The sequence below is a fragment of the Leucoraja erinacea genome, chromosome 10 (genome assembly GCF_028641065.1).
Source record: "Leucoraja erinacea ecotype New England chromosome 10, Leri_hhj_1, whole genome shotgun sequence".
NCBI classification, from domain to species: Eukaryota; Metazoa; Chordata; class Chondrichthyes; order Rajiformes; family Rajidae; genus Leucoraja; species Leucoraja erinaceus.
The window spans coordinates 22,625,068-22,650,790 of NC_073386.1; the positions used below are offsets into that span (position 1 = coordinate 22,625,068).

Sequence of the window (25,723 nt, forward strand, 5' to 3'; positions counted from 1 at the left end):
TCTTGGCATTACCTTCACTGGTTATAAAAGCTATTAAGGTAATTTAACCATTTCAAAATGTCTTTGAAACATTTAAAAGTTAAAAAAAAAATTAAATTATGGTTAAATAAATATAATCGGAAATATAAAACCAAATTTAAAAATGTAATTTTTTTTTAAAATGAGCTTTTTGCTTCATATCCATGAATTCATTATCCTAACATCCCTAAGTAAGTTAATCAGGTTGTGAAGCTTAGCTAGACCTAACTTGGCACAGAATCCAAGAAACTACTCGATGTCGAACCTTAGTCAGGTAGAGCTCTACCATCTGGACTCTTGTGGAACAAACAATGATTTAGGATCCCAAATCTGTCACAGTTTAGTTTTGCATGCATGGAAATTCCTAACTCGCTTCCATTTACCACCAAGATCCAAACTAGTATATTTGGACTAGTTTGCAATAAAACACAATGAATGTAAAATAAGAAATGAAGGTCAAAAGGAAAATGTACTAATTACAATTACAAATGTTCATGCTGCTCTAGTTTGTATTTATACGTACACAGTGTCCATCTGAAGGAGTTCAATCTGCTCTCGCAGTGAATCCAAAGCATGCTGATTCTTCTCCTCCTGTGCCTTGAGTTCCAGCAACATCTGTTCAACATGCATTGCAAAATTCTCTTTAGATGAGAGCTCTTCTAGCCGATGACGGATTTCTAAACAAAAACAAATTGACAGTTCACAGTGAACAGTCTAAATTATTGTCATTGTACATTAAGGAGATGCAATGCCATTTCTAAATGCCCTCAGAATGGTAAGAGGCCTCGATCTCCAACTGCTGCAGCCAGCAATTTAAGGTTCAAACACCACTGTTTCATTGGGATTTTGATCCATCAATAATGGATGAATGCCAACATATTTTCAAGTCAGGGTGATGTATAAAGGAACATGGTGTTTTTGTTGATTCAATCTCAACTTTCAGGATGTTAAAGACTACAAGGTTGGGAACTGCTGCTGCTGATAACTTGGTAAATTCTTATAGTACATCTCACACAGTGGAAGGTGGACTGGTAGCAAAATGAGCAAATGTTTAACATTTATGTTTAAAATGTCCATCCAGAGGTTAGTTTTATCCTGGACTGTCAGGTTTCTTCAATTTAGTTCCACAACCAGATGATTGGAGTGAATTCCATTGCACTCTTGCTAGTGGCCTTACAGATGGTAAGACTTTCTCGAGTCAGAAGCGACTCAGTCATCAATAATATTAGTCGGACACCGATAGATTACAAACTATGAGATACTTATGAGATGCTGGAGGTGACTCACTCATCAACATTGGTTCAGTCTGATACCAAGAGATTATAGATAATCAAACTAACATTGTGAAAAAAAGTATTGTAACTGAATAATATATGTTTTAACTGAAAGCAAAGTCCATTTTAGTCTACTATAAGTAAAAAATAAAGTTTCTTAGCTTGAAGTTACTTACCATCTCTTTGCTCCTCCAATTCCCTGTTACGAGTCTGAATATCTGCGAGATATCGTCCGTGCACTTCTGCTATTTCTCGTACGCGTTCCTGATGTTCCAAGTCCCTCTGGATTCTGGGACTCGCCTCATGCTATTCAATGTAGATATATTAAAATTAAGCTTTCTTTAGAGATGAACTTTTTTTTTTGAACAGAACAATTTTCCTTGGATTCACACAATTTCGTACATAATTTTATTTTGCTAATTTCACCAATATGAGCATTAAAGCAATTTGACAATGCAATTGTGACAAAGCCATTCATTTATAAATGCTATGTAAGCAAAGCCCAGATCCCCCTAAACTTCTCAAGTGGAGGATGTAGAACATTGGGGCAATCCTAGAATGATATTCTTGCTAAGATCACCAATCAATGTAACCACATACCGTAGCTTTAAAAGTCTCCGTGAAAGCCTATTATTTTACAAAAATTAGAAAAAGTAACTAAAATACTCCAAAATGTCATCGTAGAGACAATTTTGGTATAGCACTGAATCTTTGAATTCAACCTTCCAGAGATGAATGCTGGAATTAACCACGTCATCTGATGAAGAGTGATCGATCACAACATCCACTTTTAAACATTAGTGATAATTTAAATAATTGATTTTTATATTTTTCATACATTAATGAGCATGTCTAATATCATTCCTTCTGCTTTTTAAAAAGAGGGATTGATGCTCATGAAGTGAATATAATCAGAAGGCAGAGATAAAAAGAGAAATAAAAAATACATGAAACAATATTTTGCTAGACTGGCTCCTTAAATATCTATTTCCATCCCCTTCAACTTCCCTTCAGGCAAATCTAAGGAAGCTCAAGCCATTAGTCAATATGATGGGAACACTTTTTTTTTTAACCAATTCTCCCTTCTTAAATGCCATGCAAACTGCTTTACCCACTACCAGATTTGACTGATCCAGTCCTAATACCTTATCCTGAACTTCTGTCTATCTTTCCCTTCCCCATGATCAAATTTAGTACAAAATCAATTGACTCCAATCTTATAAAATGCTTTGCGTCCAGCTTTCCATCCTGATGTGATTTATCTTGTTATACTTCAGGGCTAATTAGTACCATTATTTGTTCAACAGATTGCCATGGTCACAAAATTTCAATTGCAAATTAAATAGCAACATAGGGATTATTGAGTGGACCGTTTGAGACTATCACATCATGGTGGCATTTCATGCTACATTTATAGTGAGTACCCTTGGAATTCTCAAGCAGCATTTTGGTATTTGCAATAAATACTTCAAATGATAAGTAACGCATTATTAAACATTTATAATTGGTCTGATGGAGAGAATAACGCACGGAAAATATGTACTTTTAAAGGAAATGGCCTTAAATATTTGAAGTATGGGAATATGGGAAGAGATGGAGTAGGATTAACTTCACGTTGGTTGCTGAACTGAAAGGTCAGTGATGGGCACAGTGGCTTCCTTTGATAGAAATTTATTTGGGACATGCAATGAATAACTCAAAACATCTTTAAACTCTGTGTTAGTTGAAGCCAAAAAGAAGTGCAAATTGAAATTTCATTGAGATGATTATGTTGGTGTATCCTGCATGTAGCAATCAACCAGCCAATGAAACCATAAGGTTTCACATACCTCTTCTTGCCAGGACCCATACATAGGCAAGCTTTCTTCAATTGACATCCGTAGTTTGTGAAACTAAATTGATATGAAAACAAGAAAAATAAAATGTTGTGTTCCATTGTTCAAAATTAACTGCCAGACATTGCTGAAAGAAAATAGACCAAAACGTTTGCACCCTGTGGGGAGAATTTGCGAATTAACATCTCAGGAGTAGACTTTTAATTATAATTTCTGATCCAAGCTTGAAATTTATCAACTTGTTACATGTTTATGTCTTAACATTTCATTTTATAATTCAACGTGGTTCCTCAAAAACGTGCAATGAACAGCAATTTTTGCAAATAGATTGACAGGATTGCAGGCGTTTTGGAGGCAGTAATAAAGCCTTAAACACCTTCAACTGTATTTGAAATTTGAATTATATACTTACCAAAAATGAGTTGTCCTGGATATCCTTGATTCACTCTAGACTGCTGTGGAGTCAAATCGGTCATTTGGTGATAAAATATTGCAAACTATGCTAGCGCCCTTCCAACATCACAAGAATGCAAGCAAGTAGTCCATGTGGATATAGAGCGTGCTCCATTATTAATCAAGATATTAAAGCTGAATGTATCTCAGCTGTTTTCCTGAACCTTCTCCATATGTCTTGATTTCCTTTATATCAAAAAATCTATCAATCCTTGAGTGAAATAAACTCTGCGATTGAGCCTCTACTGTTCTCCAGTGCAATTAATTTCAATGATTCATCACCCTTTCAGTGAAGAATTTCTCATCTACTGCAATTCTAAATGGTCTACCATTTACTCTGTCGATTCCTTGCTCCACAGCTAGGGGAAACATCCTCCCTGCTTCCAACCTGTCAAGCCCTGTAAGAATTTAACACGTTTTAATGAATTCTCTTATTTTTCTAAACTCTAAAGAATTCAGTCCCAGTCCACTCAATCTTGCATCATACAGCAACTCTGAAATGAGCCCGTGAGAGCAGAAGAATCCATGTGCAGATTCACACAACCCTTAAGGATCGTGAGATTGCAATAGGACTCACTGTTCTTGCATCCAAGTACTTTTGTAATAAAGGCAAATGCATCATTTGCCACCCTAATGGCTCTTTTCACTTGTTTGTTGGCCTTCAGTGACTTTCACACTAGCACATTTAGGTTGCTCTGAACGTCAAGATTACCCATTATTTAAAAAATACTCTGCTTTCCTCAGCTGGGTACCAAAGTAGATCCTTCCACATTATATTGCATTGCCATGCTCTCACCCACTCATGCACCTTATCTAAAACCCTGAAGCTGCTTTACATCTTTCCCTGCAATTCCACAATTCCTTCTAGTTTTACATCATTAGCAAACTTAGAAATTGAATATTCGGTTCACTCAGCAAAATTGCTGAAATAGACAGTAAATATCTGGGGTCCTATTTGTACCTAATGATTCACAGGTTGCCAACCAGAAAAGGATCCATTTATTCCGATTCTTTGCTTTCTGTCCAATGACCACTTCTCAATCAAAGTCAGCATATGTCTTCAGACATATGCCGCATCCACTGGTTTCCCCCTTATCAACTGTACCAGTCACAGCCTCAAAGAACCCAGTCATTTGTAGAACATGATTTTCCTTTCATAGAAGAATGCCAACTCTGCTCAGCCCCATACACTCTGTGATCTATTCTGCATCAGAAACTTTAGGAAATTACCTGCTGCTGATATCAGACAAACAGGCCATTCACTGCTCTCTCTCTTTCCCTTTTTTATACAGTGGCCTCACAATATCTGCTCTCATTCACAGATACAAATCCAGAATCTATAGAATTTAAAAAGATAATAACCAAATAACTCACCATCACAAGGGCTATTCTTTACAAAATTCTGGATGTACAACACAAGGTCTTTTAGAATTAATGAATTTTAATGCATTTTAAGCTCAGCAACTTCTCCGGTGATACTGAATTATGTCAATTCCTATTTTAGCCAACCTTTTGATTCTCTAATATTTCTTGCAGTTTTTGTATCTTCTAATGTATCACGAAACATTAGTTTTAATTCTGCCATTTTCTTATTCTCTATTATAAATTCCCCCTTTTCCATTTTGAATTTGACTGCCAGTCATAGAGTCGGAGCTGTAGAAGAATTGGAACACAGAAACATGCCCTTCTGCCTACTTCATCCACGCTGACCATTTTTACCCATCTACATTAATTGCATTTAACCCCTCTAGATCTGCATCATCTATGTCTTGCCTATTTGAATGCCTCACCTCCTCCAGCTACGAATCCAATTATTAACTACTGTGCAGAAAATATTCTCCTCAACTCGCATCTAAAACCCTCATCATGTTTGGCACACACATCGTGTTCCTAAGCATATTAAAAAATGTTTTTAATAAGTACAGTAACATTTCAATGCAAGTGGGTCTGCAACCTACTCCCAATTCAAAACCTTCACTGCAGGACCAACTTCATCCCTTTCCTTAACTGCCTTGTAACTTAAAAGAATTATGGTGACTGTTCAACATTCCCAATTTCACTTTCTTAGATATGGTCAAATACTGCCTGTCTCTTGGAGGACTATGTACATATTGTCTCAAAATTTCCTTGGATGCACTTAAACTACACTCCATCAAACCCACTTGCAACCAAGGCAATCCCAGGAAAATTAAAATCCCCCACTTCTGCAACTTCATTGTTCTGACACCTTTCCATGATTTATTAATATATCTGTTCCTCTAATTACCGCTAACTATTGGGAGGCTTATTGGTTTCTATGTTCCTGGTCATTCTGTTTGTTTTTATGTTCCTAGTCAATCTGCTCTCACACTTGACCTTGGCTTATTTTTTAACCATATTCTTGTTTAGTTACCTAGTTTGCTGAGTTACCAAAACGCTCCCAATTCTAAAGCTTGTTGCTATATCTGGCACGTTTTCTCTCAATAGTTTCATAGTTTCTGTTTTCACAATGCATAAACAAGATTGAAAATAGCCTATTCCCCTGGTTTCCTCAACACGTTGACTTAGAACAGCGGTTCTTAGCCTGGGGGCTGTGACCCCCATGGGGGTCATTTGGGGTTTTTCCGAGGGTCATGAAGGGGTTATACATAACATATCAATTTGTTGAGCCCATTTTTAGGAACCTAACAAAGGTACATACCACACACAGTATTTTGTTCGCGTATGCGTGTACGTATATGCACACAAACTGTGTGCGTTGAGAACCATGTCTGCCAAGAAGTGCACGTATAGTGGAGCATTTCTCAAGTTCGGCTTCATAAGCATTGTTCAAAAATCCATGGTCAAGCCACAATGTGTTATCTGTGCCAAGGTTTTGAGCCACGAGTGCATGAATCCCAGCAAACTGAAGATCCATTTGGAGTCCTGTCACAGCGACCTGGCGGGGAAGGGCGTGGAAAAACAAACAGAAGCCTCACTCAAGGGTTTCCACATTGATTCGATGGGTCACTGCGCTCGTCAAAATGAAGCAACGCTGGAGGCTTCATACCAGATTGCTTATCGAATCGCACAGACTAAGAAGCCTCACACCATTGGTGAAGAGCTTATCAAGCCATGCCTTCTCGAAGCAGCGAAGTTGGTGCTGGGGGAACAGCAGTCAAACAAGTTCAGGCAGATTTCCCTTTCGAATGACATAGTCAAAAGTCGAATCTCGTATATGAGTAATGATATTCTGCTGCAAGTAGTGAGCGCTGTGAAGAGCAGTCCAGTGTATTCACTGCAACTGGACAAGTCAACAGATGTTGCCTCATGTCCCAACTGCTAGTCTACATTCGTTACCTCGACGGAGAAGCCATGTGGGAGGAGCACCTGTTCTCGGAGCCACCACTCGGGGAGATGTGTTCAGAATGCTGGAAGCCCTCATCAAACATGAGCTTGGCTGGGAACAATTTGTCGGGGTGTTTACAGATGGGGCACCTTCCATGGTCGGAAACAGATCCGGCCTCAAAGCCTTCGTGAAGGATGTCACTCCCCATGTCTCCTTTACCCACTGCATGATACATCACCATGCTTTAGCGATGAAGACTCTCACTCCTGGTCTTCCAGAAGTGCTTTCAGATGTGATGAAGATTGTGAACCACATCCGAGGGAGCACAACAAACTCAAGAATCTTCAGAGCGATGTGTGAAGAAATGGGCGCCGATTTCACTGTTCTGATATTCCACACAGTGGTGCGCTGGCTTTCATGTGGTAAAGTTCTCAATTGTGTGATTCAACTTCGAGAGGAAATAGCGCTGTTCTTGGAGAGAGGGTGTACCGAGAAGGAGAATCAGCTTCATGAAAAGATGCAGGATGAACAGTTCGTGATGAAGGTTGCTTACTTGGCTGACTTTTTCGCCGAGGTGAATTCCTTGAACCTGTCACTTCAAGGAAACCTCGCAATGCTGCACACGGCTCGTGACGTTCAGGAGGAAGTTTCACCTTTACCAGAGAAGGGTCCAGGACGGTGACACGACTATCTTCCCTGAGATTACGACTCTCCTGGATGCTACGCCAGATGCTGAATGCCACTTCCACGAGGAGATCTCAACCCACCTTCTGGCAATTAATGAAGCCATCGAATGTTACTTCCCCGGACTGGACGACCGTTCTCGTTATGAGTGGATCGTCCAACCCTTTTCCGTTGAAGACAGTGCTATCAGCAATACTGACGTGGCGAAGGTTGAATTCATGAAGATGTGCAGCTCAAGAGTGACTTCATGGAACAAGAGCTCACCATATTTTCGCTGAAAGTGAAGGACTGTCCTGTTCTTTCGAAGAGGGCTCTGGCCCTATTGGTCCAGTCCCCCTCAACCTATCGCTGTGAGGCTGGATTCTCAACCATGATAATTCTGAAAATGAAGGCACACAATAGGCTTGTGATCAAAGCTGCCTTTTGTTTTGGGGGGTCACGGTACTGACCAAGAATGTCTGATGGGGTCGTGGGGACAAAAAGGTTAAGAACCACTGACTTAGAACACCACCTTGCATACATACTCTTGAATTTGTCCATCAATCAACAGCACGCTGGAAGTAACTTCAGCAGAAGTACTACAGCTGCTCAGTAATGTGCCTGACCATCACCTACTGAAGAGCAATTAAGAGTGGGAAATATATGCTCCAGACAGGAGATGCCCATATCCCAAATTTTTTTTTAAATCCAAGTTTTTGTGATTATTTGCAACATCACTCATTTGGATTCACTAATGGTGCCATGCCATAATCATAGCACCAAATTCTGCCTTTACGTCTCCTCTGAACATTTACATATATTCTCCAACATTTCAATTATTGCTTAGTCGAATATTGATACTTTTGAATATTGGAGACTCAATTTAAATCTTTGAATGAGATTTAAAAGCAAATTTGAGATTCTGAGTGGTCATCAGAAATGTGCTTTCAAATAAAAGATCACAAAACGTGGTGTCTCCAAAGCAGCGAAATAGAAACATGTTTTTATCTTGATTGAGGTAGCAAGATAATAAGTAGCAAGATAAATAAAGAGCACTTAGACAAATGAGAATCATGTGTTGGAATGACTCACCCGAATTGGGATACAGATTTAACCTCAAAACTCGCCAAACAAGGACCGTCCACTTTTGTGGAAATTACAAGATACTATGGAATGGAATAGTTAGGGTAAATGCACAGAGTCTTTTATCCGTAACAGGGAAATTAAGAGCCAGAGGACATTGTTTTAAGGTGAGGAGGTAAGATTTAATAGAAACCTGTGGGGCATATATTTTGTTTACACAAAGGGTGATGAGTATAAGGGTGATGAGTGTACTATCACAACATAAAAACACATTTATTCAGGTACAGGGATAGGATAGGTTTAGAAGGATATGGGCCAAATGCAGGCAAGTGGGACTAGTGTAGATGAGGCATGTTAGTCAACGTGGGCAAGTTGGGCCGAAGGGTTTGTTTTCACGCTGTCTGACTCTTATGACTATCTGTAAAACCAAGAATCTTAAAAAAAAAAATCACTTTTTCTACTTCCATTTCGCAAGGCTAGGCGCCAAAATAATCATTACAGCAGAATTACATTAACCATACAGTATTTAAGATTTTGTACTATTCCTCTAATATCTTGTGCAGATTGCTTCACTGCTTTCATTACTTTGGAATTTTCCAGTAATTAATATCACAATCATTCACATGGTTCCCTCCTTACCTCATCAGTCAATCTTCTAAAGGCACGACTGTCAGCCAAGCTGACCTCAGGTTGGTGTATCCGCAAAAGATTAAATTCCCCTTCATTGAGTGAATTGATACTAAGATAATTATTTTCCTCTTGTTGCTGTAGATAGCTTCTGCTCTTGTTTTTCTTTTCCTGGTGCACAGTATTCATATTGGGAGAGAAAATAATTAAATATTCTTTCTTAGAAATTGTTAAAACACAAGTTGAATAAATGAATGACTATTGGTTTACGAGCGATCAAATGTCTGGAAAATATATATATTTTTTAAGTCACTCAGCCTTGTAACATACAAAAGGTGATTCAATGAAAAGCTGGGGATTGACCTCTACTACAGAATCTCAGACAACCAGAGATGGTATTGAATTGCACACTTAGTACAAATGTGCATCTAATGGAAATTGGAATTCAGCAGAAATTCTTTCACCGTATAAATTTTGGTGCCCAATTTATTAGAATGGATTTGCAGCAATGTGAGGAAATGTTCTCTCATCAGCAGCATGATCTAGCATACTAATGGTAGGGTAATATTATCCTGTTCAGAGTTCAGAATCAGCAGAAATGGGATTTAAAAGCAATTTGAGTGAGGTGTGCTCATCGACTATAATACCTTCGAAACAAGGAACTGCAGGTACTGGTTATTACACAAAAGGACACACATTGCTGGAGCAACTCAGCAGGTCAGGCCTACAGCTTAAATAATGCACCTTCGGACTGATTGTAAGGGTGGAGGGAGAATTATGGGGGCTCTTTTCTTCCTCCCTACTACCAGTCTGAAGAAAGGCCTCAACCCTCAAGACTTCACCTATCCATGCTCTCAAGAGATGCTGCCTGACTTGCTGAGTTACTCCAGCACTTTGCATCCTTTTAACTATAATACCCTATTCTAGATATGAATATAAGATCTTAAAAAAACAACTAATTTGTTGTCATTTACCTTGAGGATTCATTTGTTTATGAAGTGAGGAATAACGATTTGAAGGTCACACATTTAAAACATGCAAATAGCTTTTTACCCTCTCTCATTACATAGATTCAAAGGAGACTATCACTAAAATGGTCCAGAAAGAGAAAGGTTCAAACAGAGTGGGTGATTGGAAATTGGGCAGAGCAAGGGTAATCAGACAGCATGAGATTTGGGAGCGAGGACAGCTGAGAAAGATTCTCTTCTGCATTAATGCAAAGGGGATTTGAAGATTCTTGATAAATCCATTTAATATAATTTTCCCCTTTAGATCCTTGTTAAAAATCAACTGTGAGAACACAATTCCTCCCCTTTCCCCCACTCCTGAGATTACAACGCTGCATGCTGAATCCACACAAAAGCCACTAAATTTACCTCACTATTGGCCTTTCTATAAATATTTCATATTTAGATGTCTTGATGGTTTTCTCACTGACAACACATATACATCCAATGAATGTGACATGAAGCATGCAATCCTAGACTGATTACAATGCTTCAGGAATGAGTTTCTATGATTTCCCCCATCCAATTTCAAAATATTAGACCACATCAATTCTAAGCTATAACAACTGTTTTATCTTCACCAATAAAAACTTTTTTTTACTATATTAACTGAGGCTGACCGCTGAAATTTCCACGGTATAGCAGAAATAAGATATTTGACGGATGATGTCAACAAAAGAGGAGCCAATATTACTAAAGATTTGCAAGTGCATTGCACCAAAGTTCTTTACAGAAATAACATACTTCTAAAGTGTTACTCATGCAGATTTCTTTCAGAAAGCTCTTTTGATTATGAGAAAATTGGTTGTAGCAATATTCAGGCATAAGTATCATCCAAGAATCATCTCCTTGCTTCTTTTCAAAATAATGCAGCAGGATCTTCACCAAACAAGTCACAAGGACACTTGCAATGCCTCTTTTGAAAGACAAAACCCTCAATTGTAAAATCAATTTAAATGTCTACTTCTACATCTTTTATAAATGGGACTCAAGTCCATAATTTCCTGATGTGGACTCAGCTGTCAATTTAGTCATAGCTCTCATATTCCAAATATTAACATCAATTTTAACAAAGTTCGGTGTTGTTTATCTTCTACCTCATTACTGCTTTGATCCCATCTCCCTGCAAATCTAGTTTAAATCCTCCCAGGTGGCATCCAACAGTTCTGAAAGCTGTAACCTAATATTGAAAATAGCTCCATCATAATCTCAATTCCACTATATTCCATGCTTCATTGAATCACGGATAGCATCTCATCGGTTAGAATGGAATGGAATACTTTATTGTCACAAGTGTCTAGGCACAGTGAAATTCTTTGCTGCATACCCAATGTATACAAATACATTGTATTATACAATGTATACAAATAAAAGAGATGCACGCCATTTGAATTCAACTAATTTATGAACACCATATTGAGGAGAAACAACATCCAATTAATCCATGACACAATTAATCCATGGCACACAGTGCAACATGTCCAATAACACAGTGGAAATAAAGGGTTTGGTTATTAAGTGTGAAAAATCAAACAGGATAGAAGGGTTCATGGCACAATAAAAAGACATGTTCACAAGTAGAAGTGTGAAAGAAAGGGAAGTTACATAGACTTTCATGGTATGATATATATAGGTTACTGCAAATTGATGTTAATCAAACATTTAAAACACATGTGTAAGAAGGAAATGCAGATGCTGGTTTAAACTGATGATAGACACAAAAAGCTGTAGCAGCGGGACAGGCAGCATCTCTGGAGAGAAGGAATGGGTGACGTTTCGGGTCGAGACCCTTCTTCAAACCACATGACCCACTGTGGATCTCCGAAAATAAGATTATTTCAAGCATTACTTTTAACTTTTCAAGAATGTTCTACATTTCACTGTCTGCGAGTAAATTAAAAAACAACCCATCTTTATTGGTGTGGTCCGTTGAAGGAAAATTTAGAGATGACTTTCTGAATGCCTTGATTAAAAGGGTCAAAACGGCTCGCTTTACATTCCTTATCATGAATATTACCAGGAGCTTCAACCATAAAGAATCTCTCATCCCATGGTACACCAATATATGGAGAAAGTAACACCACCGCATGGGAAAGAAACGAGTTTTAAACAAAAATCAATAACAGGCGAATTTTAGACAAATAAAATGAGAGCATGCATGGAGATTAAAAAAAGCAAACACTGTAAAATAGTCTGAAAGTGTAAAGTACCTAAAAATGCAAATACAGGAGATATACAGTTGCCTTACCATACGATCTGGAGTGTTTATTTTTGTTGCTTCATTTATTCTGTTAACTCGAATTCCATGATTTTTAGGCAGGCGGCTTCTTGGGTTTTCTTTTAACAAGGAAGAATCTCCAAAACAACTGCCTATACAAAATTTATCCTTATGCTTCTCTAATAGTCCCAAGGACCTAAAGCTCATGCTGCAGTTGTGGCAATGGAAATTCCCGGAATCCACCATTCTGAAGTCCAAAGTCTCCCTCAGTTATTTAATACAAAAGTTTGGAGGGATCCAAACTCGTATACCTGCACGATCAGATACGTTTTCAAACTTTTAACAAATAACAGAATATACTACCAATAGTAGCCATTCAAGGGTTTTTCTTGTTCTTTGTAAAATCTAGCACTTCAATGTAATGTTTGATCTACAGACCTGGTCTTATCTAGAAATTAATATTTGCATGTAGTTTTTCCTTCTCCCATCAAAACAATTAACTGCAGTAGAATCAGTGTCAATGATTAGCAACAGAAATAGGTACTGCTTCTAAAATCAAGTTCTGAGGTGTTGTTTTCAATAATTTGCATTCTGTTCCCTTGACAACATCAACAAAAACCCATAACAACCAACAATGTATAAACCTCAACCAAAATGCATAGACTACTTATTCAACATAAGTGTTCCAACTCACTACTTACCCACCCACAACCCCACAGTAACAAACCTGATACTCCAGTATTTTGAGACATTCAGTTTTACCATTTCTTCAAAAGCATTTCCACTGATAGACTGCATTTCAGAGCAGTGTATTGTTTGGCTTGAACGAGTATTGTTGCTAGGATACTCTGAGAGCTGGGAGCTTAAACTTGGCAAAGTAATCTTTGCAAGAATGACTGTTGCGATCCTACTGAATTGCCGACGGTATTATCAGATTAACAAGAAAACAAAAATGTAATTAAATGAATCACTTTATTACCTCATTTAGAAATACATATTAGTATTTCATAGCATTTATCATAGAAATGGCATTCAAAGCACTTCAGCTATTGCTGTACTTATCCCAATAGTTACACAAATTGAGTCTATCATTAGTCTCTTAATACGATATCATGATCTTAGTAAATAAGTTTTGACATCCAGTTATTAGAAGACAACCTACTTGATTTTAGTTTGACATTCTTCTGAGCTTCTTCAGATATAACAAAGTTACATGTCAATTTTTGCTTTAATGATGCTATGACACTCAATATGAACTGGGTTTTCATTCCTTGTTCATATCATCATCAAAACTTTTTTTTTTTAATGCAGTTTTGAATACTGGAACATGTAATAACATACTAATGTCATTCAAAATGCAGTATCTCAACCATTCTTCACTATTGCTGATGCAATATTCACCATCTACAGGATGAAAAACACCAACTCAGTTCCTTTGACAGTAATCCTTTCTTAACAAGCATCGTCATTGATGAGAGGATGAAACCATCTACACAGGAAAATGACTTAAATTTTATGAAATCTCACAGAGTTTGACTTGCATAGCTGTGCCGTTAATAACCTCAAATCTCCCATCTCCAGGAACATGATCGTCACAAGGACTGATTCTCAAAGAGCAACCATATTCTTGGGATGAGCTGCAAATGCTGTTCTGCCAACATTGACCAAATCCTAAGATGACATAATCAAATAACTATCCACAGATAAAGTAACTATTTTTAAAAATGAAGTTGATATTTTCTAGTTACAAAGCATCATTCAATGGATGCGAGCCCCAATAAACAAAACTAGGCCAGTGGAATTTTATCAAAACTACCAACAATTTTAGAACATATGTGCTGAACCCTTATGTTTGTCCATGTAATGCATGTTGGCTGAATATCGGCATACGTTTGGTTGAATTTCATTGTGGTAGATATTTAATCTGAAACAAACAATTTAGTTACACAGTAACTTAAAGAAAAACCTCAATAAAAGTGTTAAAACACAAACCATTTTGGCAAACTGATGCAAAATATTTATTCCAAGTTATTTTAATGCAGTAGTTTTTCTCATACAGATATTCATATGTGATAGCCACTTATTTAAATTTGTAAATAATGTTATCAAAATAATCTTAATCTTTGAAATTTCACAAAATTCATATTTTACAATCCACCCTGAATATCAAGGCTGTTTGAAGAACTTAAAAGCTCCTATCGTGAATATTTTACAACTGTACCAAAGAAATGGATAAACCTCTGGTGACAAAGTTTGTTTCATCTTCTCAAAAGGTCACGACATTGAAAAACATATGTAGTTAACATTATTTTTGACAATATCATCAATATTATGAATTTGTCTCTGATACTGCTTGTTCTATCACATTGCTATCCCTACTAATTGTCTGCAAATATTTTTTTCCCCCAAGCTTTTGAAAAAAATACCCATTTTTCCTTGCAAATGATTACTCGTTATGTGCTTTGCCCCTTTTCTTCTTTATTGACATTTCATTCTACGAAGCATTCAACAGGACCAGCTGGTCAAAGAAAAAAAGAAAAAAAGCTTGACAAGCAAATTCTCTTCTTTGGGATATGATCATCTCCCGTTGTGCATGGAAAAATATAACTCTGTGCCAAAAGAGCTTTAATAAGTTTAGTCCTTCAGCTATAAGAAAACATATAACGTGAATTCCATTTGTATCAAGTTTAAGCATCATCATCAGAATTGGTACTACTGCTAGTTTCAGAATCTGAATCTTCAGGAAGCCCTGGACTGAAAGTGCCTCTCCATTGGGCGAAATGTAAAGCTGTACATGGGTTCTTCAACTGAAAACCATTTTTCCTAAAGCCATTTTTCTTCAGCTGCAAAGAACAATTGAAACATTTTGGATTAGCCATTGCTTTTCTTCACACACAGATGTTTAAGAAAGCACATTCAGTTCTATAAAGTAATCGGAATATGACCTTAAAATACTTATCCTGTGAAAATTAGTGCAATTGCTTTAAGTTTGCTCCCAGATTTAAAGGAAGTTCAGTCAATCAAACAAACAGCACCACTGAAAGTAGCAAAAACATTATACCTTCAAAACTACATTGAAGGTAGAAAATGAGGAAAACAAGAGGGTACGAAAGGGGATATTAAAGCAAAGCAGATGCGTGACCCAAGTCTATTGATAAAACTGTTACAATTGAGATGTTTAAAATAGGCTGTTAGCACACACATCTATCCAAATTATACTGAGGAAATGGAGTTAGTAAATAGAACAGCTACTCCCATATTCCTTTTCTCTCTTTACTTAGTTTTTAGCAATAAATGAAGGACAACATAAGAACCCATCAGTCATAAAAGTAGGATTTACAATTGGGACATCTCAAATTAATCTAACAAGATTCATGATTCTGAATCAGCCATGACCAAAGCTGGGATTGTAACATTAACATAAATATTAATATTTTGTAGGCAAATTATTATGGCAGCACTTTAATATGAAGATAATGTTGTTTTTTTAAAGTTCTTAATTGACATTGAACCAAAATAACTTGATGTCAATCTTTCCCATACCTCAAGTTCTTTCTTCTCAGACATGAATCCCGAATGACATCATATTGAATGGAATGAAATACTAAATTCATGAAAGGAATATCATGATATAATAGAATAGCTTTGCTTAAAAGGAATAAAGAACCAGATAAGAAGCACTACTGCACTATTGCACTACTAAGGAGAGGTCACTGATCAAAAACATATTCTTATCTACAGATGCTGCCTGACATATATCTTTGATTAGTGCGGGTATCAGGGGTCATGGGGAGAAGGCAGAAGAATGGGGTTTGGAGGGAGAGATAGATCAGCCATGATTGAATGATGGAGTAGACTTGATGTGCCGAATGGCCTAATTCTGCTCCTATCACTTATGATCTTATGACACGCAGAATGTTTCCAGCACTGCCTGCTTTTGTAACAGTTACCAATACATATTCTGGATCAATATTTAAACACATCCTGGGTTAACTTCAACAAACAGATTATTTATGTAGCGTAGACAAGCGCGGTTTCACAAACCTAGGGCTTTCCATGAGAGAACAAAAGCTACGAATAATAATAGCAACACAGTAAAGCATATGGAGCATTACACCTAATGAGTGAAATCAGTCCACAAAACAAAGCATTTAACCCAAATGAAATTATTGGCAAAATGCAATTAAATTATTCTGTCCAATTTTGATGGTCAACTTTTAGATTGTCAAAGGAATGGATTGTACTTTCATATTTCAAAGAGATTACGAATTGAAATCATTTATCCTGATAAATGATCAGAAACACAAAAAATATATTCACAGGTTCATAGGCAACAACTCTTGTGCACTAATTTTCAAGGAAAAGATAGTCATTTCACAATCCATACAAGCCCAACTATAATACAATTTGCATGCAAGTAAGTTGTATGAGGAATGGAAGATAATTTTTCATGCCGAAAGTCAAGCACAAAAGTGGGGTGTCACGGTCTTAGCGTTGGCTGATGAATTATTGCTTAAAAATATCCTGGATACATCAGATCACTAGAACAGCTGATTCAACAATAATGATATATGTATGGCAGGTGACAAATGGAAATAACTTCCAATTTGATTTGAGTCTGCTTAAATGCTAAAGAGAGAAATTGCAATTTGGTGGCCTAACATTTGGTTCTTGCGATGGGGGATAACAAATTAAACTTAATTGCATTTGTACACTTAAAAAATATTTGAAAATAATCTACCTTTCATTTTCAAAATATTCACAATCAATTTCAGTGGAATGCACAACACATTCTGCATTAAAAATGTGATGGAAGGACAAACATATAATTTCAATAGCCAAATCTAAGTAAGTCGCAGGGTCAAAAACAATTTTTAACAGCTTTGCATTCCATGTCCAATTTCTGGAAATAGTTGGAAGAAATCATTTGGCACATGACAAGAATTCAACAGAAATGATCTGAAGGGAATTTAACTGAAACAAAAATATGACTTGAAACATTTCCAGATTATAAAATTCATGGGAATAAATTCAATTTTAAGACTCAGTCATGCAACACAGAACATGTTTGGCATAACATATCCCACTTTTCAAGAAAGGAGCGAGAGAGAAAACGGGTAATTACAGACCAGTTAGCCTGACTTCGGTGGTGGGAAAGTTGCTGGTCAATTATTAAGCAGGTAATAATGGGGCATTTGGATAGCAGTAAAATGATTAGTCAAAGTCAACATGGATTTATGAAAGGGAAATCATGCTTGACTAAACTTCTGGAATTTTTTGAGGATGTGACAAGTAAAATGGATGAAGGGATGCCAGTGGATGTAGTGTATCTAGACTTTCAGAAAGCCTTTGATAAGGTCCCGCACGGGAGACTGGTGACTAAAATTAGAGCACATGGTATTGGGGGAAGGGTGTTGACATGGATAGAAAATTGGTTGGCAGACCGGAAGCAAAGAGTAGGAGTGAACGGGTCCTTTTTAGAATGGCAGGCAGCGGCTAGTGGAGTGCTGCAACGCTCGGTGTTGGGGCCTCAACTGTTTACCATATATATTAATGATTTGGAAGAGGGAATTAGGAGCAACACTAGTAAGTTTGTGGATTACACAAAGCTGGTTGGCAGTGTGAACTGTGAAGAGGATTTTAGGAGGTTGCAGGGTGACCTGGACAGGTTGAGTGAGTGGGCAGATGCGTGTATAATATAGATAAATGTGAGGTTATCCACTTTGGCTGCAAAAACAAGGGGGCAGATTATTATCTCAATAGGGTTAGGTTAGGTAAGGGGGAGGTGCAGCGAGACCTGGGTGTCCTTGTACACCAGTAACTGAAAGTTGGCGTGCGGGTACAGCAGGCAGTGAAGAAAGCTAATGGAATGTTGGCCTTCATAACAAGAGGATTTCAGTATAGGAGTAAAGAGGTTCTTCTGCAGTTGTATAGGGCTCTGGTAAGACCCACATCTGGAGTATTGTGTACAGTTTTGGTCTCCTAATTTGAGGAAGGACATCCTTGTGATTGAGGCAGTGCAGCGTAGGTTCACGAGATTGATCCCGGGGATGGCGGGACTGTCATAAGATTGAAAAGACTAGGCTTGTATTCACTGGAGTTGAAGGATGAGGGGATATCTTATAGAAACATATAAAATGATAAAAGGACTGGGCAAGCTAGATGCAGTAAAAATGTTCCCAATGTCGGGCGAGTCCAGAACCAGGGGCCAGTCTTAGAATAAAAGGGAGGCCATTTAAGACAGAGGTGAGAAAAAACATTTTCACCCAGAGTTGTCAATTTGTGGAATTCCCTGCCACAGAGGGCAGTGGAGGCCAAATCACTGGATGGATTTAAGAGAAGAGTTAGATAGAGCTCTAGGGGCTAGTGGAATCAAGGGATATGAGGAGAAGGCAAGCACAGGTTATTGATTTGGGACGATCAGCCATGATCACAATGAATGGCGGTGCTGGCTCGTTGGGCCGAATGGCCTCCTCCTGCACCTATTTTCTAAGTTTCTATAAATACAAACCATCGTTATAACACTAATTCCATTTTCCAACGCTTGGTCTGTAGACTTCCATTAAGTGGCAATTCAAGTACAAGTCTATATACTTGTTGTATGAAGGTTAATAAACAAATTTGAGCAACTGGTACCCAAATTAAAAAAACATCTAATATTAACTATGTGGGATTTAAGAGACGTTTTGATATGTACATGGAAGTGCAGGGAATAGAAGGAAATGGACCATGTGTAGGTAGATGAGATCAGATAACTTGGCAAAAAGATTGTAGACTGAAGGGCCTGTTCCTGCGCTGTACTATCCTATGTTAACTGATATAAATACAAATTTCACATAATCTGCACATTCGAAGAATGAAGGGTTAATCTCTTATTGGTATTTCATATCCACCTAACCAATGTAACTTCCTTTATATATATCATGATAAAAGACAACTTTAAGAATATATCTCTCTGCATCAAAGGACGAGTTCTGAACAGAATTCCTCAAAAAGGTTCCAACCTAAAACTGTCATTTCCCTCTACAGAAGCTGTCTGAAGTCTTCCAGCAGTTTATCGATCTTTGCTCAAGACTTTCTAAGTTGGGTATGAGTACTTTCACTGAACCAAAGTGGGCAACAATAGCTTTTATTTTCTGAAAATTCTTCCATTCTCTCAAAAACTTTGTTTAAATTTCGCCTCTGATGCCGTCTTTCTTTTTTGAGTTGGCATCAATTTTCTTTGCAATTTAAAAGGAGTCAAATGCAACCAATAATCAAATTTGTAGACTGGTCTAATTATTAACTTGTACACATGCTATGTAATAAAGTTACACCGCAGATTCTTAGAAAAGGAGAAAACATGGTGTTTATGAGGGGCAGAAAAAAAATCTATGGAGAAGATCAAAGTAATATAGGACTGTTGAGGTCAAACTCATCGGGGGTAAAGATCAAGAGCACATAATTAGTTCATGTATTGTAACAAATGCAATTTAGTAAAATGATACAACATATTACCAGCTCAAGTTTAGCCTGAAACTCCCTGAGCTCATCTTCAGTCAGAGGCATGAAGTTATCATCACTCTCAGGGCACTCTTGCCAACCCATTACTTTCAATAATCTGTGCAAAAATACAAGTTCAAATGTTAGCGCTGCTGATGTTGCTGTTATTGCTATTTCACAAAGTTTGCAGAGACCACATTATAATCATTATCATTGGGCAGTAACATTCCGCTGATCTGAATCTTCAGCTGCTAGCATCTACATGTTGCTCTTCAGCAGCAATCCGGGTTCTCCAATGCCAGTGGCCAGCCATATAGTTGAAATCGACTTTACTTGCATGAGCTCCTCCAAAGAAGACACTACACGCTTCAAATGGGCTCTGACTTAACTCTTCAATGGTGTCAGCCACATGTTCATTTATCATCCAAGTGAAATATCTTTCAATAACAATTATCTGAAAACAAGCATGATTCCAGCACTTAAAGGAAAACAATACTGATCAGACTTTACAATAAATTGTGTGTGTGCGCTTTGGTGTAGGGGAGGAGGGAATCCAGGTGGGAAATTCAGAAATTCAAACCATATGTACAAAATTGAAGTGCAGAGTAACAAAATAAGGACTGATAAAGTGTTATTCAGAAGAGTATTGTCCATATGCTCCATAAGAGTAGGAACGTAGCAATAGTATTTGCATGTATGCAGCATTCTCAACAAGGCAAATCATTGACCGGAACGAATTAGAAAATGAAATGAACAGAGATAGTTCCAAAGTGAACGAAGCTGGAAATAGTCAGAATACACAACTTTATAAAGCAGGTAAAATAGAAAAGCGGGCAAGTCAGCCTAATATTAAAGAATTAGATATAAGCAGTGGAAAGTCAGTAGAAATGAATAATCTTACCTCAGAGATTAAGTAGTTGTATGACATAGGTTTAATTAAAAAAGACCAAGGGACAAAAAACAGTATTGGGAGTTGCCTGTTGCGTCCAAAGCAGTGTAAAGCAGGAAATTAAAGGTTCACGTAAAAAGGGTAATAAAATAATCATGAAGACAATGATCTACGTAAGCACTGGGCAACCCGAATAAGCCATAATAATGTGGTGGATAAATTGATGCAATGTCTTTTGATGGTTTTCTTGATCAGTATATGAAGAAAACAATTAGTTATTTCAGATCTCACTTTGTGCAATGAGAAATATGGATACACAAAAATCAGAAGGCTATTCGCCCTTTAAATATGCTCTCCTATTCAATTCAATCACAGCTGATCCTTTGTCCAAATACCTTATATCTGTTTCTCCCATATCCTTGAATCTCTTTTGCAATTTTCTCCTTCTCCCTGTGACCACAAAGAGTTATGCCCCTGTCCCACTTAGGAAACCTGAACGGAAACCTCTGGAGACTTTGCGTCCCACCCAAGGTTTCCATGCGGTTCCCGGAGGTTGCAGGTAGTGGAAGCAGGTAGGGAGACTGACAAAAACCTCCGGGAACCGCACGGAAACTTTGGGTGGGGCGCAAAGTCTCCAGAGGTTTCTGTTCAGGTTTCCTAAGTGGGACAGGGGCATTAAGCTGCTACTTTAACCGATGCAAATGAAAGGGTGGGCTTTACACACAACATCCACAAAACAAATGTCCTCAACCATAGTGCTTTACAACAACAAACAATCATGATGAAACCCTGGAAAAAATAGACCACTTCCCACAAAGACAGAAATTAATAACGAAAGGAATGAGTTGATCTCATTCTACATCAAAAAGTCTTGTCAATGTCTGGCAGATATTGCAAATTGAAGTAACAGCACCTCATATTTTGCTTCGGCAGCTTATATTTCTCTAATTTCAAGGTGCTCCTGCATTCCCTCCTCGCTCTCTCCCCTTCCACTACCCTTGCCGTCCTACCAGTTCCACTGTTCGCATCCTTGTACCCCTCTTGTTAATACACCTTCCCCAGCCAACAAATGGGCCATTATGGTGTCCACCTTTCCCAAGGTCATCTGTTGCTGGTCTGATGTTCTTGCCTTTTCTCGCTTCCAGTTTATTCCGACTCCCTACCCCTCACCTCTACATTCAGTCTGCAGAGGGGTTCCAGCCTGCAATGTCACCTTTTCTTTTCTCCAGAGATGCTACCCGACCGCCAACTTTCTCCAGCATTTTGTGTCTATCTTCTGAATTATATTTCACCCAGCTATAGTAGCAAGAACTTGAGTAAAAACACCTCTCCTGCTTCTTAGTTTATTCATATGGATCATCACTATCCTTTCTGAAATAATATTTTGAGGTAATTTAAAATTAAAAACGATATTCTACTGTGAAACCACACTCAACAAAACTGTTAGAATTCAAATTTGTGGAATCTCTCTCTTTCAACTTTAGAAGCTTAATTAGTCTGCTCCAAATCTTAATGTCAAACTATTGTCAAGCTTTATGCTGTAATTTAAAGAATTTTTAATCATAGATCTCGCAAACATCCAAATATGCATACCTATGTTCTGCCTCAAGAGAACTGGAAAGGTAGTTTTTTTCTGGACCAAAGGAGGAAATGTTATGCTGATGACCATTCGCTTTCCCATTTCCCTTCCTTTCTGGAATATTATGGACACAGTCCTATTGGGGGAAAAAGTTCAAATAAACAAATGCATAATTGCATAATCAGAAAGTGGTTAGGATAGCTTTGGAATATGGATTTTACAAAGTCACTATTTCATTTCAAACCCATTTCAAACTATGGAACATTTTAGTGAGTAAATAGAAAATGGAAATGTTCCCATCTTCGCAAAGCATCTGCGTAGAGAGAATCACAGGATTGCTATTAATTCTGTTTTTTTCTCTCTACATGTTGTCTAAATTATACAGTATTTCCAGCATTTTGATTACAAACCATATTTATGGTAACCATGGTATTTTTGGTTTTGATTTGAAAGGAGTACCAGAAAATATAATTATACTATTTGCTTAGAAAGCACTATTAAAAAACATGAAAAATATGACTGTTAGAAATGGGAGCTGCAATGAACGTTTTATTTCACATCAAAAAAGCAAAACATGCTTGGTATAACAAATTCAGGCATAAACATAACATTTGAAACAGCGGTCGACGATTTCTGTCAAGATGATTGTAACTGCAAATCCTGCAAAGGCCCTGTTCCTGTGCTATACTGTTCTACGTTCTACGAAAAATTATCAACACCAATTTCAGTACTGATAGTTTTGTAACAAGTCCTTAATGAGAAAGTGATCGTCACAAACATTTTTGTAACTTAACAAATCTCTCATGAAGTACTTGGCCTCAAGTTATCAGAATTTCCCCATTTGCCTCCATAGGAGATTTCAACCAGCAGTCTGTCACTGGGCAAGTGAAAAATTTGGTTGCGAGAAACAGAAAATGACCCCTCTTGAGAAAGCAAACCATGATGCTTTTTTCACTATCATCGGCAAATACCACCAGCATGTCTCCTGCCCCGATCTTACGGCTACATCATTAACAAGGTTGCCTAGTACTCCATCCCTCACTCTCATTTCAGCCTGAATGATCGTCTGCAAGACAATCAGAGATGCCGAAAGACTTCCAAAATAAGTTGGAGGCACAATTTAATAAAGTGGATGTCAGCCAAATATACTAAGGCCAGAATACCATATTGGGTTGCGTCAAAGTCAGGGGCAATTTCCGGCAAAGAAAAATCTCTACTGGATGAGCTTAATACTTTCTATGCTAGTTCGGAACAGGCAAACAAAGCCCTGCCCTGTCATTCCGGTCCTATATTTCATGGTAGCAGAAGTCAAATCTGTTTGCATGAGGGTAAATTCTTGGAATGAGACCAGCCCACATAGAGTCCTTGGACAGGTTCTGAAATTGTGTACCAACCATCTGGCCACAGTCTACTGTCCCCATCTGCTTCAAGGAAATCTACATCATTTCTCTCCCAAAGAAAAAAAGTGATCTGTCTCATGATCTAGCACCCAATGGCTCTGAATATGACGATAATAAAATGCTTCGAAAGATTTGTAATGACATTTGTGCCAGTCTTCCGTACAGAAAAAAAATGTATGGAGGACGCCATCTCTCTGACATTACATTCAGATAAGAATGTGCCTATTCACCTTATCACTGGCCCTCATAACTTTATGAATCGTAGCTTCTTATGGTCCACGGAAAAATACACAGACTAACTAGCCTCCCATTGCATCTCAAAAACTCTGGTACCGATAACATATTTGCTGATTTTTCCCCCCGCTCTTTTCAGTTTAATTGACAATAGGTGCAGGAGTAGGCCATTTGGCCCTTTAATGGCACCTTTCCTTTTGCAGAGCAACCAGAACTGTACACAGTCCTCTAAATGTGGTCATGCCAACATCTTGCACAACTGTAACATGATATCCCAACCTCTGTATACAATATCCTGACTCGTGAAGGTAAATGTGCCAAATACCATCTTCATGATGCCGACTTCAAACCCGATCATCTGTATCTCCACCTTCATGGAACTATATAGCAGTAAACCACGGTCTCTCTGTACGATAACACTCCCCAGACCCCTACCATTCACCGTGCAAATTGTGCAAGTCTAGTCTTAAGAAAACACAACAGCTCCCATTTATCTGAATTCAATGCTGTCTGCCAAACTTTGGCCCAGTTGATCCTCATCAAATTTTAGTCATTGACCTTCTTCATTCTCCACTATATTACTAATTTAGAAGTCACTTCCCCACGTTACTAACCGTTCCTTCACATCCAAATAGTTATTAAAAATACATAAAGCATCCGCAGTCTTCTGGCACCTCAACCGTGGCTATCATCTGTCTGTGGTCTTGCAATTAATCCCCTTGATGATGTCAGAGGATCCACACGATTAGGTCCTGGGGATTTATATACTTTTTAAGATCTCCAGTACTTCTTCTGTAAGGTGGACTCTCTTCAAGACATCACTATTACTTCCTGAATTCAGTAGCATTCATGTCTTTCCCCACGGTAAATACAGGTGAGAAATCTTCATTTATCACAATTCCCTTTTCCTGAACTTTCACACACAGACAACCTAATTGATCTTTCAGGAACCCTATCTGGTTACTCTTTTGCCCTTAATATATTTGTAGATTCTCTTTGGATTCACCTTTATCTTATCTGCCAAAGACACCTCCTGTCCCCTTAATGGCCACACAATTGTCCTCTTAAATGTACTCCAACATTTCTAATACTCCCCTATCTCCCAGCTGCCTATAGCTGACATAGGCCTCCTTCTTATTCACTAGAGCAGCATTTCTCAACTGGGTTCCCCCCGGTGCACTAGGGCTCCGCGAGAGGTCGCTAGGGTTCCGAGAGAAATAGCGATAAATAGGCTAATCATATACAAATGCATTTTTGTGTCATTTGTGTGTTAACGAAATCTAGTGATGTTAACAGGGCTTATATCATCCTTTGGTAATGATAAACGGTAGCAAGGCGTTCATCCATTCCACATATAATACACAAAACAGATTGTAGCAAAACACTTGGAATTTTATGTTTGTAAAAAGCTCTCGTGTTTAATGAGTACTGCAGAACGATTGGAGTCGTTTATCATTTGATTCCTCTGAGACGAAAACGATTTGTTAACTGCCGCTGTTAATGCTTGTTAACTGCCACTGATAACATTTTGTTAACACTGTTATATGATGTGTCACCAATACATCGATATGCATTCCTCAGTAAATATAATTGTGTTTTGACCTTCAAGTATTATTGACTCGATCCTTTGACTAAAATTCATGGGAGAATAGCA

The 25,723-nt window shown here is 37.9% G+C and overlaps 2 protein-coding genes across 7 annotated transcripts in view; both read right to left on the reverse strand.

The window, feature by feature from the left end:
• Nucleotides 1-13,607, reverse strand: part of ccdc17 (coiled-coil domain containing 17) — a 56,845-nt gene extending 43,238 nt beyond the window's left edge. Inside the window, exons 1-5 of the mRNA XM_055641685.1 lie at nucleotides 12,516-13,607; nucleotides 9,273-9,431; nucleotides 3,122-3,184; nucleotides 1,469-1,598; nucleotides 542-695 (exon numbers count right to left, since the gene is read on the reverse strand). Of these exons, the coding sequence (XP_055497660.1) occupies nucleotides 542-695; nucleotides 1,469-1,598; nucleotides 3,122-3,184; nucleotides 9,273-9,431; nucleotides 12,516-12,731 (722 nt within the window). The 5' untranslated portion in view covers nucleotides 12,732-13,607. The remainder of the gene's footprint in view (nucleotides 1-541; nucleotides 696-1,468; nucleotides 1,599-3,121; nucleotides 3,185-9,272; nucleotides 9,432-12,515) is intronic.
• A 138-nt stretch (nucleotides 13,608-13,745) lies between these two features.
• gpbp1l1 (GC-rich promoter binding protein 1-like 1) overlaps nucleotides 13,746-25,723 on the reverse strand; it is a 54,126-nt gene continuing 42,148 nt past the window's right edge. For all 6 annotated transcript variants that reach the window (XM_055641690.1, XM_055641689.1, XM_055641692.1 and 3 more), the window contains exons 11-13: nucleotides 22,450-22,571; nucleotides 19,983-20,085; nucleotides 13,746-15,328 (exon numbers count right to left, since the gene is read on the reverse strand). In XM_055641690.1, the coding sequence (XP_055497665.1) occupies nucleotides 15,173-15,328; nucleotides 19,983-20,085; nucleotides 22,450-22,571 (381 nt within the window). In that variant the 3' untranslated portion in view covers nucleotides 13,746-15,172. The remainder of the gene's footprint in view (nucleotides 15,329-19,982; nucleotides 20,086-22,449; nucleotides 22,572-25,723) is intronic.